The sequence below is a fragment of the Ptychodera flava genome, chromosome 1 (genome assembly GCF_041260155.1).
Source record: "Ptychodera flava strain L36383 chromosome 1, AS_Pfla_20210202, whole genome shotgun sequence".
In the NCBI taxonomy this organism is placed as follows: domain Eukaryota; kingdom Metazoa; phylum Hemichordata; class Enteropneusta; family Ptychoderidae; genus Ptychodera; species Ptychodera flava.
In genome coordinates, this window is record NC_091928.1 from 19,528,482 (window position 1) to 19,548,795 (window position 20,314).

Below are 20,314 nucleotides of genomic sequence, written 5' to 3' on the forward strand. Positions count from 1 at the left end.
AAATTTATGGTTATCTCAGACTTAAGCGCAAAATGTTGATTATAAGCCCGTGGTGCATGTTAGTACCGATTCTTGCATACATTATGCCACCACTACCAACATCGTAGGTTTCGTGAAATCGTACGACGAAACGTAAGAAGCGAGAAAATTATTTTTTACGACCAGATTCAGCGCAATTGTACTCCTGTTTTGGGTGGAAATCTTCAGTATCACCTAGAAAGGAGGACCCTTACACTTGTCTAGTGTTACCGTTCTTGTGTATACCTAGACTGAGCAAGGAAAACAAATGCGTTTTGCGTATTTTCTTATTCAACCCAACTCTAGAACATGACCCCGTTTACGTCATTTGACATGGTAGGAGAGGCGTACTGATGATACAACACGTTAAGGAGGTTAATCATGGCATGGAATGACGTTGGCTTGCTATCCGACATCGAACGTGGAAATTAATGAATAAAACATGCCAAGTCACAAACATTAATTTAGCATTGTGATGTTTCCACCAGAAGTGGCATTCGTCAAATTACTGATATTTCGTAAAAAATGTTGTAAAGGTTTTCTTCTGCGACACAAGGTACAAAATGTTGCCAGGGTATGAGTGACAAGGCTGCATCTAAGTGGATGCTAAGTGGATGCTCATCTGTCTCTGGAAAGAAAAGGCACTACTTCGACCACGCAGTTTTGATGGATCACAACGTGACGCAGACATACAACGATTTATTAACCTACAGCCTGACACAGTCCATATGGCACCCAGACGGTTCATAATAAATCTTGCAACATAACACAGCTGTGTGTTCGCTGTCTCAATAATCTAAATTTTCCCGAATGGTAAGTTAAGTGATAACTTAGCGCATGGCGGTTATTCCATAAATGATAGTTTTAAAACTAAATGAACTTAATGTTTGATGTATCTTGATCCAGTTTTCTACTTCAATGTCTACACAGTCTACATGCATATACTGTTGACTGGCCAATACCTGTCTTGGCAAGAATTCTCCTGTCAACAATAACATTATATGTTTTACGCAGTGCGTTGTCTTTGCAAAGCTATAAATACTTTGTATTTCGAGACACTTCGAGGGGAAGAACAAGAACCATCTCAACTTAAACAAAAAAGTAATTATAACCAAAGATTCAGCGATTCTGCTATTGATGATTGAAGATGATCCAAAGGCGACGTCACCAATCTTTCTCTTCGCTTATCGAAACACTTTAATCGAGGAGACTGACTTATCGCAAAACTTAAAAATTAATGTCGGACACTAAATTTTCATTTTCTGACATTAATATCTTATGTTTCTTTAACCTGAGTGGACAGTTCTGCTGGTGGATATTTACTTGTCCCCGAGTCTGTCTGATAGCTCAGAAAAAAGCTTCGTGCTTTTCCGATTACTATATGTGTGTGTACTGTGTCTGTGTGTCGTCTGCTCCACGCACACTGTGTAGCTCGGTTGTGCACAGAATTGTAACATCTAAGTCGGTTACTGTGACCAACTATTTTGGGTTGGAAGCAGTGGCCGACTGGTTTTGTGTGAGGTCTAGCACCTAGGCGATGTTGCCGTGAGTGTCTGTGTGTGTGTGGGGGGGGGGGGGTCGAATTCAGTTTGGGTTATAGTAAAAATTTATGTTTCTCATAAAATACTTACAACGCTCTTGTGCAAAAAGTATACACTTTCTGTCTTTTCGGAAGATGAGATCAAACTTACTGGTTTATTATTTGTAAGCCTCGGATATCGTCTGCTTTTTAATGACGTGGAAGTTTGCGCGTGACTGTTGAACTACCCTGTATCGGTTACACGTGCGTATTTTTGCTTTGAATCAAGGGTACACGAATGATGAAATATCGATTACTATATTTTCATTATCTTCAATCTTAAAACAGTACATTCCTCTTTATACTTTTACCTATAGCATGTTGAAATACACTGTGTACATAAGCCATGTTGTCGTTGAAGTGTGAATTCCATTACGGACGAAAATTCAATCGACAACAATAAAATTGGACATAACGGACAGTTTGACAGGTTGAATGTTTAGATATTTTGAAATAGTTTTGGGTTAGTAAGGGAGATCGCATCATGAAATAGGGCAAACATAATGAACAATTCATGGAAAGTTAATTCTAATGGCTCTTTTAATTTGTACACTTTGCCATGAGCTCGCAGCTTACGGCTTGGAAAATGATAGTGGAAATTAGCAGAATGCAGTTTTCATTTTACTCGTTTTACACACAATTTGGTTCAAGAAGAGCACAGAACAATGTGAGGCGGAGTGAAAACCACGGAACATGAAATTGTACGGCAAGATATTTCAATGGGAAACAGTCACAGCTGATTTTGTATACAATTTGAGTAGGCCTACTCACACATGTTTTCACCATTGTTGCTCATTCTCTAACCTTTTCGTCAATTTTGCGTGCTGTGTTACGTGCAGAGAAAACGAACAAAAGGGTGAACTCAGCAGTTTCCGTTTAAACAAAATTTATTACAAAAATAAAACTAATTGCTAAATCAGGGATAGAGTACAAGCTTTAAAAGTGTACAGACTACTTATCTCAGCTGGGACGGCAGAGCTCCAGTCTCAGAGTTGTAACAGTCAGTCGGATGAATGAACAGTCCTTTGGCTTGCAGGCTTGAAACTGCACAAAGTCCACAGTATAAATCCAGCGTTGGCAGTGAAGGTCTTGAAAAGTCTTGAGAATGACTACTGCTGGAGTTTAGTAACACACAAGAGACACGATCCCAAAAGTCTGACTGGAAGCTGTGCACGTCCCTTTTATACATAAGGGCATATAAGAACAATCTAGAACTTTTATTGACATGCTAATTACTGTTCTAAAATTATCTCTCTTACACAACTAATTAAATTTCTAGAACTTCAAAACATGATTAATTGAATTCAAGGTTGTGAGGTCATTAAGGGCAGTGACCTTGAGAATGTTCTAGACTTTTTGAACTCAGGTCATGATGAGTGTGGGGGAAATGACCTACATAACACACCCCCTCTTCAAAAAAAGGAAATTTTTCAAAGAAAAATCTTTCTTTTACAAGTGTAATCTTAAAAGTGTGAACAACAATAAGCTCTAAATACGAGAGAGACAGTCTGCAATTAAATTGTCTCTGCCTTTGATATGTCTAATGTCAAGATTAAACTCATGTAACATTTAACTCCATCTTAGCAATCTCTGATTTTTTTCTTTAAATTTCTGCAGAAAAACAAGAGGGTTGTGATCAATATAAACCACTATTGGCTGATTTGAAGAAGTAACATAAACCTCAAAATGCTGTAAAGCTAATATCAAAGATAAACACTCTTTTTCAATTGTAGAGTAGTTTCTCTGGGATTTGTTAAATTTGCGTGAAAAATAGCAAACAGGATGATCTACACCATGACTATCCTCTTGCAATAAAACAGCACCAGCAGCCGTATCACTAGCATCCACAGCTAATTTGAATGGCAAAGTGAAATCTTGTGCAGACGACACTGGAGCATATTGCAGTATGGCTTTAAGTGTATCAAATGCTTGTTGGCATTGCTCTGACCAAACAAACTTTACTTTCTTTTTAAGTAAGTTAGTCAAAGGCTCAGTAATTGTGGAGAAATTTGGACAGAATTTTCTGTAGTACCAGCCTACCGAGAAAGTGCATCAGTTGTCGTTTGCAGTTTGGTATGGGAAAACTTGAAATGGCACTGATTTTGGCATCAACAGGTTTTACCTCACCCTGTCCTACAGTATGTCCGAGGTAAGTCACCCTCGCCCAACCAAACTCAGATTTGGCAAGGTTGACAGTCAACATTGCTTTGCTCAGTCTCTCAAAGAACTTCCGCATAAGCTTGATGTGTTCCTCCCAGGTGTCACTATACAGGACTGACGATTTACTTCTTCCTGGAGATTTTCGCTTTTGTTGGATTCAGTCTGTATGGATGTTGTTTAACAGGCTTACTGTCCCCAACATCAACGTCGTGATAGATGACGTTTGTCCTCGTGGAACATCTTGAAACAGGTGTTTATATTCGTGGAGCAGTTCTTTCACCTTTGTTGTTGTTCTGGCTGGAGGTGGTGCCAACTTTGTAGACTCCAGCTTCTCCAGGATTTCTGAGTTCTGAAGCTTGACCGAGCCCAGCTTTGAGTTTAGAGTATTTTCACTCAAGTCAGTTTCAGTATCACTATCTTCATAATGGCCAGAACTGACGGTACTGACAGGCTGAGTTATAGTAGGATTATCCCTATCCAAATATGGCTTAAGCATATTTATGTGACATAGCTGTTTTTGTTTTCGCCTGCCAGGTGTTATTATGATGTAATTTAAATCACTCAATTTCTTATCACTTAGATATGGCCCAAAGTAACGAGCATGGAGTGGTTTGCCAGGAATTGGAAGTAGAACAAGAACCAATGTAATTAACTTTGTTTGTTTTCGAAATCCCTTCTACATATGCAAAATATGAATAGTGGTCTCAATTTATTTCATTTTATCTGTATCGTCTTTTGTAGACATCTTTTTAACTACATACCATTATCTACATTACCAACTCGGTGAATAACTAATACATCACTTACATCACTTCTTGGTCTTTTGGCCAGAGGTCCATATATTTTTCTTTAATGAATTTGACTTTGTTTGTGTACCGTCTATTTACTGTCTGTTCTGTGCTGTTTTGTGTCTATGTTTACAAGAGAGAGAGAGAGAGAGAGAGAGAGAGAGAGAGAGAGAGAGAGAGAGAGAGAGAGAGAGAGAGAGAGAGAGAGAGAGAGAGAGAGAGAGAGAGAGAGAGAGAGATCGCTTGCTGTATTTATCTCAGGCATGTTGCGGCAGTGGTGCACAGTCAGGGTGTACTGGAAATGTGAATGGTGTAATCTTTACTACATTACCGCGAGCTGAAAGTCTGCCTGGTATAAAACCACGTATGGTCAAACCAACGCTGATGGCGTGCTACAGTTATCATACATTTCCCTCCCAGATACGTCGTTTATTCAAGTTCTGTGTAAATCATTTTAGAAAATTTTTTCAGACGACACAATTTTGTGTCAGAAAATCCGAGTGCACATACACATTCTTATTACATGCCCTGCATATGATCGTTTGATGCAATAAGTTCCAAACCAAGTTCATTGTAATTGAAAAAATCAAACATTCTTTACCAGCACAGCTACCAATCAAATAGAATCACCAATTAATCATCTACTTCATCACAATTAAATCAGTTCATACAGATTTGCTATATTAATTACTTTATTCCCATGTTAAATAACCCTATACAATAGAACTGGTTACCATTTTCGAAAAGAAAAAGAACGTTTTCATGGAAAGGAAATTGAGGAAAGTCTTTTCAACATATAGAGAGTAAAGAAAAGGTTTGCTTCCTAGTCTTACATACGGATCACAAGGTTAAAATGAAAATAGGAGCAGATTATTTCCATGTGGCAGACAAAGTAATGGAAATTGATTTCTAAATGACAGACGGCGTAATGTCTCCTCTTGTCATTTTGCTAACGTTTGTATGCTTCTTCCTAGTTAGGACAACTGAAAGATACAATGAAGTGCGAGAGATTTAACAAAAAGAAGATAACACCAATGTCATCTCACAGTGACAGCAACATTTATTGATGAGTCATTTTATCTTATACCCATGCCCAATTGCTCAGTCCTTGTGACGTTCACCGTAAAATATCAACAGTGATATTTCACGGTAAACGTCGAGATACGCACGATAAACGTCATCAGTTTTGGAGTGTTCCCGAAGTACGTTTTCAATTCGAAAGTAAACAAAGGAAATAAACTAAATGGCCTCCTAGTTCAATGTGATGTTGCCGACACAAAAATTTCAAGGGCTTCGAGGGAAAAAGGACATTTCGGAATGAATACGTTGAATCACATGATGTTACCCCATGGTTATTCAATCAAAGTTCTTTCATTTTTTAGACAAGCTCTAGGAAACATTCTACTGTTCAAATAGCAGTCTACCTCTGAACAGGTCGTAAGCACATGGAGCGACAGCGATATCGCGCCAGCGGCGTCTCTTGAAATGGCAACTCTAAGTGTAAGCAAATAAAATAGCCGCCTCTCTCCACTCCCTACGATGTGTTGACGATCGAGTGCGATCGAAATCGGAGAGATTTAGGCAGAGGAAAGATTGTATAAAAGACGTTCTTGAGGTGCAACTATTTTTGAGTCGCGGTATCTTTTCTTAAGGTGTTCACTGAGATATGCAGGATATTGCGAGTGTTGTTGAATTCTGCGAAAACTAGGTCGTATACTTTATGTATACTTTACACAAATATTTCCATAATTGTGCGCATGGCGAAATACTAGTAAAAGAAAAGCCTCAAAATTTAAGGTTTTCCTATCATTCGTGAAATTCTGGGCATGGTTATACGATAAATCGGTTATTACCTAATGTAGCCAGTTCCTTGCCTCGCATCAGTATTCGTGTCATTACTGTCATTTGTGATGCGTTAGACACGAGACTTCGTCTCGTTGGTGACGCATTACAATTGACAGTCATGCTGATGTGACACAGGAACAGGCGATATTGGATAGTATCCTATAATATCAAAGGCTACTGCCTGATATTGTACGCAGGGAAAATTGACGGGATATTAATCGTTTCTCTGACATGATGGAACCGGTTTTTGCAATAATGGTGGTGGAAGGTCGACAGCAGATGTAATGAATGAATGATCTCGCTATTCCTTCAATAGGGAGGTACAGGAATGTAACACATTATATTTAAAGGTATACGGTCACCTGTTTTTAATAGCCAATCACAGATTTTACGCGGGTGGCCGCTTTTTAAAAAGGGCGCCCCCACTCTGCCAGCCATGGCATACTTAGCAGCGTCGTCTGCATGTCCTTTGGCGTATCAAATATGGAGGACCGACAGCTACAGGTGTTATGGGGTAGTACGCTAAGCCCCGCCCCTTCATATATGGAATATGCAAATTTACGATGACCGTGTACCTTTCAAGCAGCCATTGCATCGTTGCAAATAAGACGGTTTGTGGTACCGGTACTCTCGTTCTCAGGTACAAAAATTATGGCATATTGTATCAAGGTTACCTTTAGGCATAACCTCATACGCAAGAAATGGTCGACTTATATCGACAGAATGAAATTTCAAAGGACAATTAAGCCTTGGCACTTCCATCCACTAAAGTCTCATGTTTGATGATTTTAAAATACAGCGGGCGAAGGGACAATGTTATATAGATCTAAAATATCACGGTCGCTCGCTTACGCTCTATGCTCCAACTGCCCTGATTTAGAGCTAAAATGCGGCCTGGCTCAGCAAGCAAGCGTAGTCAAGGAGAAATTCACACACGTTTGGTACAATGGTTATGCCTGGCCCGACCGTTTAGGGCAGAAGTGTTGGTAAAATATGAGACGCTGCATAGAGCGAACCATAGGCTGTGAGAGTTTAAAGCCCCACTGGCTGTAACTCTTGAAATTTGTTGACCTCAAAGTATATTCCTATTCTCTGCTGGTTTCTCTGAATTCTACCCTCTGAGGGAATGTGTGCTTTTGCCTCGGTAGGAAACCATTCCTTTGTGAAACATTTGACAAGCATATTCAAATTTTAAAGGTCATTTTTCCCCAAACATTTTCAAAAATTGGTAATATTACAAAGGAAACAGAACATATAATGTCACAGTTGAAAACATTCGCCCATACATTGGACTACTCTGTGCCGTTTATGTGAAGATTTCAGTAGAGATATGCACAGTATCCACGGTTTTAGCTTTTCCGCATGGGTTCAGATTTAATGTTTGGACAAACATTTAATCACAGTGTAATCTTTATCTTGTTCAAAATTGCATGTACAGTCTCAGAGGGTCGTTTACAATAAATGTATACACACACCTAAATTAGTACGTTCTCACAAACTTATTATAGCTTGAAAGTAAAATCATAAAAACAATGCTAAAAGATACAGCTAGTGGGGCTTTTATATCAAACTCTGAGATAGGTGGAGTACATGACAAACTTCCTGGGATGACCCAACTCTCTGCAAACTCGGTGACGTTGGTCGTTCTCATCCCGTCTGACTTCACCAAGTCCTGACCTCTCTCTGGGTCACCATTGCCAAACATTCCACACAGTTTGCCCATGAACTCATCGTTACCAACGGTTACAGAAGCCTCGTGGTCTTTTCCGGTCCACTGAAGAGATAGCCCACTGTGATGGAGTTCTAATAGAATGCTGTCATCCTTAGCGTGGACATACCCGATGTTGTCACCGATGATCAGAGAACGATCCAATGACAGATGTCCATCAACCTAAGGAGTGAAGTGTGGCAAACGTTTGGTAGCACCGAACTCATTGTCACAGTTGCTGTTGTTACTATTGTCATTCTTGTGGTTGATACAGGGACTGTTATTGGAAAACGACATTTTAAGGAATACGGTTTTGCAAAAAAAAATAAACACACTTCGATTAATTTGAAATACGTCACTAGACTAAAATATGGGAAGTATATCAGCTATATATGAAAACTAACATGATGAAGATGGACCAGAGTTTACCTCGTAATATGAATGTAGTTCTTAAATACTTTTACTCGCCCGTGTACCGGTTGATACCATGACCCATAAAACCAAAGCTCAAGGCATATCAGCAAATTTGCACAAACTGTCTTGGAGTGATTTTTCTTTTTTTCGCGGGTAAAAACCACAGGAGCTATTGTTATTAGACTTCAGAGTTTCTTTGACAAATATTGAGGAATACCACAAGCCAAATTTTCACTTTCAGCAATTTTGAAGTCTGGTTTGAAAGATTCGAACTTTTATTCTGCGTGACAGTAATAAAGTTAAAGGAATTTATTCTGTGACCCTGAATTAAGAAACAGCAAGACTCGCTGAACATTCATTGGAAGAAGAAGGCGGCATGATTATGGATGATCGAGTGCAGTTTCAGATTGTACAATGTTATTTCCCGTAGGCAGTAGTATGTGATATGCTTAGTGTACAATTTCCTATGATACAGTCGGATAGGTTTTGCCAAGCTTTACAGCACATTCTTAATGTACTTAATCGTTACAGCTCTGTAATGACCATACAACGTCCGAAAATATTCAGACCAGTAAAATCGCAAAGGACATTTCTAGGAAGGGTATAAATACGCCAAATTAGGAGAGTTGTTCTGGTCAGTACTTACATTACTTAAAAAATTGCATCAACCGTTTATGCTGTTAATGTTATTGTGGAAAAGAGATCGACGATAGAGAAAAATGAAGCATGAAGGTCCAAAGATGGACCAGCTATGCTTTACAAGACTACCTCATCTCCAAGTATTCAAATAAACAGAATTCAATACATCACATGAAAATAACAATAAGGCTTATATTTTTTGGAAAGCCGCCTGAAATGAAAAAAAAATGCAAGTCGTCGACCTTGTTTTCGAATGGAGCCATGACTATAAACAGTCCTTGTTATGTCTATCGGCTTATTTTTAAACTTACCCAGATAGAATTGTCATCCAGGAACGTGTAGGTGTGGCCATTACTTAGTCTCGTTGTTACCGCCACCATTCTTGTTGGGGGTTCAGTCGGGCTGTCTCGCCCACGGAAGTCAGCAGATATGTCGAAAGAGGGAGTATCTGACCGACAGTCCTTGACCAGTGTGTAGCTGCAGTAACCTTGGAAATTGTAGTGAACACCACTGAAGGTACTCAAGTGAGGATCTTTTTTCCCGATCCCGTTCATGCCTACAAAAAATGACCCCGGAAAAGATTGTTCATCGCTGCACAGAGGTGTTATGTTCTCACCGTTCACGTGACTTACATTTGATTATAGCGTGTTTGTTCAGAAAACTTGATAACGTTTGTCATAAGCTTGTTTACCGATACAGCTATCACTGTTGTGGAATAGCCCGGGTTCTGTACTATGGTAGGGCAAATGAACGAGATTTTCAAAGTTCTTTATTCATGTGGAACTCAATTTGAAATACTTTTTAGGAAAACTATATCTGTTTTGTAAGACGATGCTACTAGAATCTATTACAGACTGGATACAACAGAAATATACTAACATTTTAAGATCCAGATGATACCCCAGTACTTTTCTTTGTAAATGATTATCCAGTATATCCAGTAATCTTCGTAGCAGCTTGGGACCAGAATAAAGATTACAACTTTGGTCTTCCCTGCAACCACGGTTGCGTTTTGCTTAGCGACTTCTTCATCAGTTCCATTTTGTGTCACTGTAAACTCAATGATGGTGTCTGTGTCGACAGGTTTGTTGAGATTAATAATTATTATAATTAGGCGCTTCAAACAAGATTTCCAATGGCCCACTACCGTGAGGAAATCATCTGTAAAAAAGATAGACGAAACATGGTATCAGAGAGCACCTAATGACAACAGAAAAAAAAACATTTATCTGTAAAAGAGAAGCGCCATCGTCGTCCTGAATTAGAGGGTGTATGTTTTCTTTGGTTTGGTCAATATGCTCGGAAAGTTGTTTGCAATTGGTTGATTGTGATTATTCAAAGCAACATAAGGAGTCGTCAACTGAGGATTCAGTATAACTGATTGACTGTTTTGAAATGCGTTGTGAGTGTTACCGATTTTCAGTCAACCAGCAATATGAATGATGTTCGGGTAATCGGCTTCATATTTTTGGCCAATTATTCATTACACTTTATTAGAAGGTTTATTCTCAGGCTCTGTATTGACGGCAAGTTTCGGGCTTAAGTTAAATCGAAGTTGGCCTGCATTCCTTTGGTGGTAATTTGGAAAAACTCCGATGGGACCGCTTGGTAAAATTGCAGAGGTGGGGTCCGAAAGGGAGGCTAATGTGTATATCTGGTCGTATCCTCCATCACATATTTTACCCAGTGTGGAATGTTATTCGGTTTTTTTGTAGACTAGATGAAACAGTGAATTAAATCATTTCAAAGGTATAAGAAAATGCATGTGTACACATGATACCTGCCTATAAACTCGTTTAAAATTAACGCTGTAATATTTGTCGAAGTGCGCAAATGGTTGCGAAAAACTAGTATCTTGCATTGGCGCATAATAAGACACACGTCCTTTATCGCACAGCTTGTTAAACGGTTGTCCCTTGTAATTTATAGCCATTGCACAGCACGATATTTGAAATTAAGGTTTAAGAATTGCAGGATCGAACAGGCGAACAGGATATTTTCTTCTCTCCGATATTGGATGTTTTTAAGAATGAAGTACTGCGATGTGGGTTTCAGTTTGGCGCTTTTGTCAAAGAAACAGTAAGTTTGTTCTAACCTGCAGTGCTAAAGTCCTCCTTAGGAACGTCTACGGCACGTGTCTGTGGATAATGTTGAGACGGCCGTTAGTACGTGGATTGCTCCAGTTAAAAAAAATCCTTCCCGATGTTTACATCACCGTGAAATGTCTCGCAAACAGGGATCAGAATTTTGTTTTAGTTATGACAAATGGTTGTATAATTGATGATACAATCCCTTGTTTCTGCTTTTCCGTTCAGTGTGCCATAAACAGGATTGGGACTAATTTGTGATAATTGTATCTTCATATTTTTCTAATTTCTTAAAAGTGTTAGGTGCCCTATAGCTGAATGTTGCAATATTACAAACTACTCATAAAAACAAGTGTGTAACTTAAAAAGAAATGTGGATAAGGTTACATTTGCAGATTAAATCGACATTACTTCACCATCCAATCATCCCGAATTAGTTCCAATCGTGTTTATTGGTAAATTACAAACGGGTAAATCTGCTTGTCCCGATCCACTTTCAGCAGAAAAAAATATTCATGGCATTAGGTATGAGTTAACTCGATTAAAACTTTAATATTTTGAAAAAAAGAAAATTGTACAACATTAAGACATTTATTTGTCCAAAATCTATTTTGTGCAACGGTGCAAAAGGTGCCTATATACAAATACAGGCATTCATACAAACGTACACACACATATACATACATACATACATACATACATACATACATACATACATACATACATACATACATACATACATACATACATACATACACATACATACATACATACATACATACATACATACATACATACATACATACATACATACATACATACATACATACATACATACATACATACATACATACATACATACATACATACGTACATACATACATACATACTCAACCTACCTACCTGCATGCAAGTTCAATTAAAATACGTAGTAAAATATTGAAAAGTGATTACTTACGACTGCTTCACCAACAAGGACTAACCCCGCCAACACGGCAAATATTGCCACCAGCTTCATTTCAACGTTGTACAGCACACTGTGTATCTTACGCTACTTTCAGTGTTTCTTGTAGGACGCCGGACCTCTTGTACGGGATGTTTGCAGGAGGCTGTGTGACAGTTTGCTGGAAGTGGTCGGATATATATATATCCTTGTCTTGCAGACAACATCCAATCAAATCTGGCCAGACTGTCGTCGTGTACCGGTAAGAACTGGTAGCGATAAAGGTATTACAGGGACAGCCGGTTCTTGGGTTCATCAAAGGGTGAATATACACGAGATACTTTCCAAAAAAGTAAAAGTAAACTTTATCCTTACTTAGTATCCACCAATGGTGTTTCAGAGAACGATATGCATCGGTCCTCAATTAGGAAATGTGTACTTTTATTGGGTACCTGCAGTCATCGCCGTAGAAAGTTATTGTTCTGAGCATGCGCACAACTGTAATAGTCATTAATAATTTAATCATATTGCAAATATCGTACATTTTGTCCACAGCTAAAATGGTCTCATCAGACTGTCGTATATGCAGCCAGCGTTCATACATTTCACCAGCATTGTCATAACTTTTTTCTGATTACATGCTAGCGATGTAGCACACTTGGGCAACAGGTTTTGATCAATTTTCCATTACAATCGATATAAGAAATTTTATATAAAATATAAATAACTAGGAAGCTTTATCACTGCCCATTTTGGACGTTTTGCCGGGAACGAGAATGCAATACAATATTTCTTGTGAATGTAGAATGAAACAATTACCTTACAAAAAAGTATAGGCGTCAATTAAAGGAAGTTATTGCACCTGTCAACACTATATAGTTAACTACAGAAACAAAAGTTTACTAGCTTTTCACAACATCAAATCTGCAATATATCCTCGACAGGCAGAATTGTGTCATAATCAGAAAGGCCGATGAGCAGATACTTTTTCCGGGTACGGTGAACTGACTAAAGGAGGACAACATTTTTCACCACGTCAGTGGTCAAACACACAGAGAAAGTCAAATATACGTGTATATACGTATATATAAGCATACGTTAATTAATAAAGGTGAAGTGCCAGGTTTGATGTTTTGAGTCACAGGACTAGGGAGCCGTCATTATTTACGGCGTGAGGAGTCGAAGGAATTTCGTCGGAAAACTCCGAAATTTCGAGTAACCCCCTGCCAACCATGATGAATTTGAGTAATCCCCTCTCTAACTCAGAAATTTTGACTGGCTATTTTTACGCTTGTGACGTTTGCGCCTCATTGAATTCTGTCCAAATACCTTCCATACCAGTTAACTAATTTACTTCCATGGATTGTAGACTTCTTAAATGCACCAGGGTCGGACAAAAAGAAAAATTACGGAGGAGCAAGCATACACGTGCTGCTCGCTCGACACAACAGAGCGCCCTGCTAGATTTTCATCGGTTATCTCATGACGGCTGAAAAAGGTGAAACCAACAATACAAAGTGAAAACAAAATACGTATACGTATACAGTTATAAAAGCTCCGGTACCCAACCATATAGTATTGTTCAGTTTGGATGGGTATCATAACAGGGTTTTCACTAGGATATCTGACTGGAACACGATTGGAACTAATTTGGGATAATTGGATTTTCATATTTTTTAAATTTCTCAAAAGTGTTAGGTGCCATATAGCTGATTGTTGCAATATTACAAATTGCTCATAAAAGCAAGTGTATAATGTAAAAGAAAAAGCAGATGAGCTTACATTTGCAGATCAAAAAGACATTACTTCACCACCAAATTATCCCAAATTAGTTCCAATCGTGTTCTGTTCAGAATTTGAAAGTAAAGGGGAGAACACGCGAGAGGGCTGTCCCCTATCTTCAGTGGAAAATCTTGAGAAATTGATGGGTGCAATGGTGCAGTCTGGTGCAATCTGAGAGGTGTTTTTAATTTGTTTTTTTTTAATAAGCAAAATTATTAGAACATCCCTAAAGGGGAGAGCACGAGAAGTGGGTCCCCCTCTCGCATCGAAAATTTTGAGAAATTGATGTGTTTAATGGTGCAATCTGAGAGGCGATAAATTTTATTTCACACTCGGTGAAATTGTTTGGAAATGACATCGAACACTGATATTTGAGACGTTTTTGCATGATCAGTGTTTGAGTCGCAATACTCGACAACAAAACGGTGACAATATATTTTGTAAAAACAGTTCTCAGTTTGCCAGAGACAGAAGACCAAAGAATATGCAAGAATGAAAAATCTGTGACCTTCATGTGTCATTTCCCAGGCTGCCAGCTTTTAATGAAAAGCCTGAATACCGTATGGTTAAATTTCAAGGTGAAGTCAGTTGAAATGCATGTTTCTGTGATAATAAAGGATTAATTCACAAAAGTTCAGTATTGTCCTAGATCCTGTGAAAATTTGATAAATTGATGTTTGCAATGGTGCAGTCCGGTGCAATCTGAAAGGTGTTTTAATTTATTTTGCACCAAAATTGAGTAACCCTCCTTCTTCCTCTTCACACTTTGAGTAACCTCCCCGTGAAGTTTTCAGCTTTTTAAGTGACCCCCTCATATTCCTCCGACCCCTAGGCCGTAAATAATGACGGCTCGCTCAGAGAACAATTGTCGCGTAACTCATACTCAATAGGGAACGTGCAGTTATGGTTATCACAGTGAAGGAAGGAAAACAACATCAATGTAAAGCATTTGTATAAAATAAGCTGAAACAAGCTAATTCACAAAAAACATACATTTTGGTATAATCGTCGCTTAACCCGTGTTCAAATAAGGGACAACATTTTAATGATATTTATCATCAGGATGCTGATTCACAAGTGCAAAAAAATTAGGAAAAATATTTCAAAATGAAGGATTGAAACAGAAAAAGACACTTTGTGAGTTTTTCACGTTTCAAACGTAAAAATGTTAACCGTTGGTCGAAAAACATGTATATGTCAAAAGGTTGTGAATATTATTTCGGCTCCTACGAACCCTATCTTATGTGCTATACAATGTGTTGCGACTCCATTAGTGACAAGGCTGCACTGTTTGTATAGATGGCCTGGATGCTACACATTTGTCTGACTCTGTAAAGGTATTGCAAAACACCGCCCACACAGTTTTTTAACAGAATCGAATACCGTTTAATGTTATCCAAAGCAATCTTTTAATGTCTCAGACTGGTACTCTAGATAGTAGTACGTAAAAATGCAAAACAATGTCATACATTTTACCTTCACGACCCGAAACTCTTCTTTTTGGTAATATGTTTGTCTCAGATTTCGATCTCGTTGATCTCGTTGAAGGAAATCAAACCTAAATTTAGTCATCGGTGCCTGCATATGGTGTACCCACTTTACGTAAAACAGAATGCGCCTCTTTGATAGATTTATGGACTCATTTCTAGTCTCCTGCTTGTTTGATATGGAGACAGTCGTCGGAACTGCGCTGAAAGTCACCACAATATGAACACTGCATCCAAGGTACGTCGGTGATTAATTACGGTTAAAACATATTTGACTAAACGTACGCTGTAACATTTAAATTTTGCAGCTATGTTGACGTGACATATCTAGATATCGTGCGAGAAATACATTGTTTGGAAACAGGAACGGCGCACAGGCGCAATTCCGAAGATCCCACCTCATTGATTTGATGCGTACGCATTAAGTCAAGATTTCACTGTCTTGCGTTTGTGAAAATCGAAGATTTAATTTCCTAAAGGTTTGTACAAGCGGTCCCGCTGGTGCTTATATGTCACTCGAAAGGGATTGCACCAGTTCGCCCACTCAGTTTTGATTAGACACCATGTGAATATTATGACATTTGATTACTCTACATGCAGATGTACACGGTCCATATGTAGCTCAGACGGTTCACATAAACCCTTGCTGGGTAACACAGCTGTGGATACACTGTCTCAATAGTCTAAAATTTCCGAGGGGTCTTTTTAGTATTAACACTCTGCGTAGAGATTTCTCCAAAAACAATAGTAAAACTCAATCGTCATAATGTTCGATGTACTTGTATGCTTGTACACTCTTGTTGTTCCACTCCTCAAATTACGTCAAAAGTCTACCGTTGTTCTACTTGTCAATACAACCCACATGTGTATAAAGTCTATTGCAAAGCTAATCCATTGTATTTCGGCATACTTTGAGGAGAAGAGCAACAGCCATCTTTACTTTAGGGTAGAATGCGACCTGAAAATGAAAGACTCAAACTTTCCTAAAGGAATCTTTTAACCATTCTCTTTCAGAATTAAGAATATAGATCGGGACTAAGCGTGCAAATTTTGGACCTAGAGTGACAAATAATCCAAGATTTTGGAACTAGAGAAACAAATAACCAAAGATTTATACCGATATTTGAAATTCAAAATGGCCGCCAACCCTTTGTTAACTCTAAAGCGTAAAAATTAAATTTGGATGTTCGAAAAAATAAGACGATGAAAGTTTTTCTATCTTCAAGAGCTTTAAAATGAGCCCCCACAAGTGGTAGATCAGAAATAATTGTAGAACTTAGATAGTCCGAATATCTGTTCCCGAGGCGTGTCTTACCTTAAAGGGCCATATTTGTAACTTTTGACCATTTTTTACCTCGGAAAATTTCCATGTTGGAGGCTCATATTTGTTGCAAAATGTTGTTTTACGAAGAAACAAACATGATTAGTGATGTTATAGCCAATAAAACTGCTAATTTAGTTCAAACGTGTTGCCCTTCCGAGCTCGTTTGTTGACGTCTGGCATGCTCAGCGCGCTGGGGAGAACAAAGATAATGTTGACGCCGCGATCACGCGATAGTCAAGTCAAGTTCACGTTTATTGCGTGATCAAAACAACATTGCGTCGTGTATTGCCAGACATCTGGCTACGCAACGTGCTCGGACAATGGACTACGACGTAAGTACCGGGCATAAGTAATGAATATTTATTTTGAAATTGCTGTAAATGGCTCGCGCAGGTGCAGAAGAATGCCTATGTTGCAATCCGCGTGTCAACAGAGTTTGTATTTCTGTCCGGACAAAATGAAATTTTCGTTTTAAAATCATATGTTATTTAGTTGTAGGGGCATGTAATGTTTCCGAATAATATGCGATTCTATGTTATTTGACAGGCTATTCACATGAGCCAGTGATCATTTCAATCAAAACTAACGGAAAAATCGCCAGAAGATACAGCTAATGGAACTTTAATTAGTCAAATGAATAATGAAAGTACAAAAATCAGCGATTCCCCTAGCAATGAATGGTGTGAGGAGATTTCAAGGTGATGTTGACATCTTTATCTTCCCGGATGGAAACACTGTAATCGGGGAGACTTGCCCTATTGCGTAAATTAATGATTCCAAGCATAATTTATATCTTATCATAGAGTTCCTGAAACACTTATTCAAAAAAGGATTCGGCTTTCAGTATTTTATGGAAATTCCATAAAATTTATTCGTTTATGCGGAATACAGAGGTGCATGTCATCAGTTTTCCACACTTCGGACGCTGTTGAACAAACAGCGTGATAAGAGAAAGTGGTAGAAGATATAGCAAATGAGGGAAGAGCAAGAAAAAACAGCATAAGGATTACAATTGGGTGTCCATGGTAATGAATAGACCACTTAAGAAAGTATGTATACAATAGTTTATTGATCACAGTCTGGCAACCAGAGGGAACAGAGGAGACAAAATTAAAGCAGTTTCCTGTGATGTACACAGGAGGGAACAAAAGCATCAAAACACTGAAAGTTACAATTACAAATTACCAATAAAACAAGTGTATTGCTAAAATAGAAAAGCAGAGGAGCTTATATTGCAGATCAAACAAACATTACTACACCATCCAATTATCCAAAATTAGCTCCAATCGTGTTTGGGGGTGTCATCTTCTTTGGGTTGTTTGTTTTTTTTTGGGGGGGGGTTTGGTTGGGAACTACTTCAACATTAGCTCGAAGATGATAACTTCGTGACAGTAACTCTTGATCTTCATTATCTTTGCTCTTGAAAAATACACTTTCTTCTTTTACCTATACATACTACGATGAAGTACACAATATGAGTCTCGCAAACACAATACACTTTGTACGAAACGCCACTTTGGCACTGAAAAGCAAATTTCAGCCTGGACTTAAATTCATTCTTCAAAGATAACGGAAAGGTTTAAATGTTGAATGCTCGTTATTTTGACATCTTTTGGAGTATCATGAGAGACACCATATCATGCAAACAGAACAAATGTAATGAAAACTAATCAAAAGTAACTGAACAACTTGAACCAAATCTCGCACCTTATACTTGGTTTAAAATAATAGGGGCAAACTGACAGGTAAGAGCAACACAACATCAAATTGCGGCACGATATTTCAAAGAGAAAATAGTTGAAGTTTATTTTGAATACAATTTTAAGTAGGTCCACTTACACATTTGCATTTTATGTGCCACCGCTCCATTGTCATTTGTTTTGCGTGTTGCTGGAGGTAAAAAATCTTCGAAAGTATACTATGTAGTTAGGTAGGTGTATTTAATCGATGGATGTCGTGGGTATTACAAATCACATACTCCTACCATCAATTGACTTTTGGCTGATCCGCAGCGCCTTTGAATATTTTAAGTGGAGGTTCACTTATTGTGAATTTGTGATATGTCCTAGCTTTCGGTCTGGTTATAGATGGAACGTTTTCACCATTTATACCTCGCCCGTTCTTTAAAAACCAAACAAAACAAAAGTAGAACTAAGCTGCATAAGGGAAAAAGCTCCCATGCTGGCACTTTCATCATTTGATATAGCAAGGACTATTTCTCGACGAGTATGACATTTTCGACTCGCTAACATTCACTTCAGACTGTTCATATTTGCATGATTTTTGTTTGCAGTGAGTAGTACAGTGAACAAGGCAAAGCCATTGTAATTAGTGATGCACTTTCCCCCTCGACCATGACTGTGCATTTTTCGCCTAACGTCTGTAAAATCTCTGTATGGCATCGACTATAAAAGCACTGAGGTAGAAAGAAATAAGTGATACCGTCTCCTGAAGCGGCAGAAATCGATTATAGCATGATCGCATGTGACAAAAGTCTCTCGGGGAAGGTCTGTAGGGGTATCATCACTATAGCATCCATTCGATGGCGAATCCAGGAATTCCTTGGTTTTAAAAGTCTCTGTTTTCTAAACTATAAGAGCAACTTGTCGATTTTTGTGATCTTTTCGGGACACTCGAAAAAAATGCGAAAAGACATCGCAAAAAAAATGAAGATTAATCAACTTATAGTGACACGCGTGAAAATGATGCGGGAAGTTCATTTAACTACTGATAACATTGGTTGTTGGGAATATCTAAATGGCCATAAAGACGGTTCGCCGATACTTGAAAGCTGGACCTATTTTGACACCGGAGAGTTTATAGCGAGGAGAATATCATCTCCCTAACCTATGCGCCAGAAAAAAAAATTCTGTCAGATTACCCTACTTACATCTAGTAGACACAGGCGCCTGTAACAAAAAACAGTCAATTATTATTTCGTATATGCGATCTAACCAGCACCACACCATAAAGGTGTCTCAGTGGTTCTCGTAATCTTGTTTATGTTTAAGTCTGGAGATTTTATGGCTACAATATTTTACCACAATTTTTTCAATTCATGCCGACAGCTGTCTAACGCAGAACTTTTTTCCCAATCCATTTCGATAGAATTCCAAAGTTTACGGAATAATTGTGTAACGAGCCATCAGATGTTAACGGGTTAACATAATTTCGTATTGATCCAAACGACTCACCTGACACCCAAGTCACTTAATGGTTTCGTAAAGTTTCGCAGCTTTGTTTTGTTGAACTAAGACCTCTCCATTTGACGACAAACACGTATTCATGAGTCGTTCGAGAATGATTAGCAAGCAAACTCCTCTTATTAGTTTGAAAATATTAGCACACACATCGAAACAGTAAAAAACTTGAAAACTCTCCAATGATTTTGGTGTTTGAATATAGGCAAATGTATTACCATTGCTGTTTTTTTTGTAAAATTTACAAATACATGACACATATATTTAGCTTTTCTAGGGGGGGGGGGGTCAGTAAAAATTTATGTATTAGAGAGGGGGTTACTCATATTTATCATGGTTG

General features: G+C 38.3%; 1 protein-coding gene across 1 annotated transcript; it reads right to left on the reverse strand.

Annotated features, from left to right (window-relative positions):
• Positions 1-5,454: 5,454 nt before the first annotated feature.
• LOC139143309 (uncharacterized) lies at positions 5,455-12,338 on the reverse strand. Its single transcript, XM_070713541.1, has 6 exons — positions 12,197-12,338; positions 11,247-11,289; positions 10,031-10,312; positions 9,463-9,707; positions 7,990-8,281; positions 5,455-5,528 (listed from the first exon to the last, which is right to left on the reverse strand). The coding sequence occupies exons 1-6, from the start codon at positions 12,254-12,256 to the stop codon at positions 5,455-5,457; spliced, it is 996 nt and encodes a 331-aa protein (XP_070569642.1). The 5' UTR covers positions 12,257-12,338.
• Positions 12,339-20,314: the final 7,976 nt, after the last annotated feature.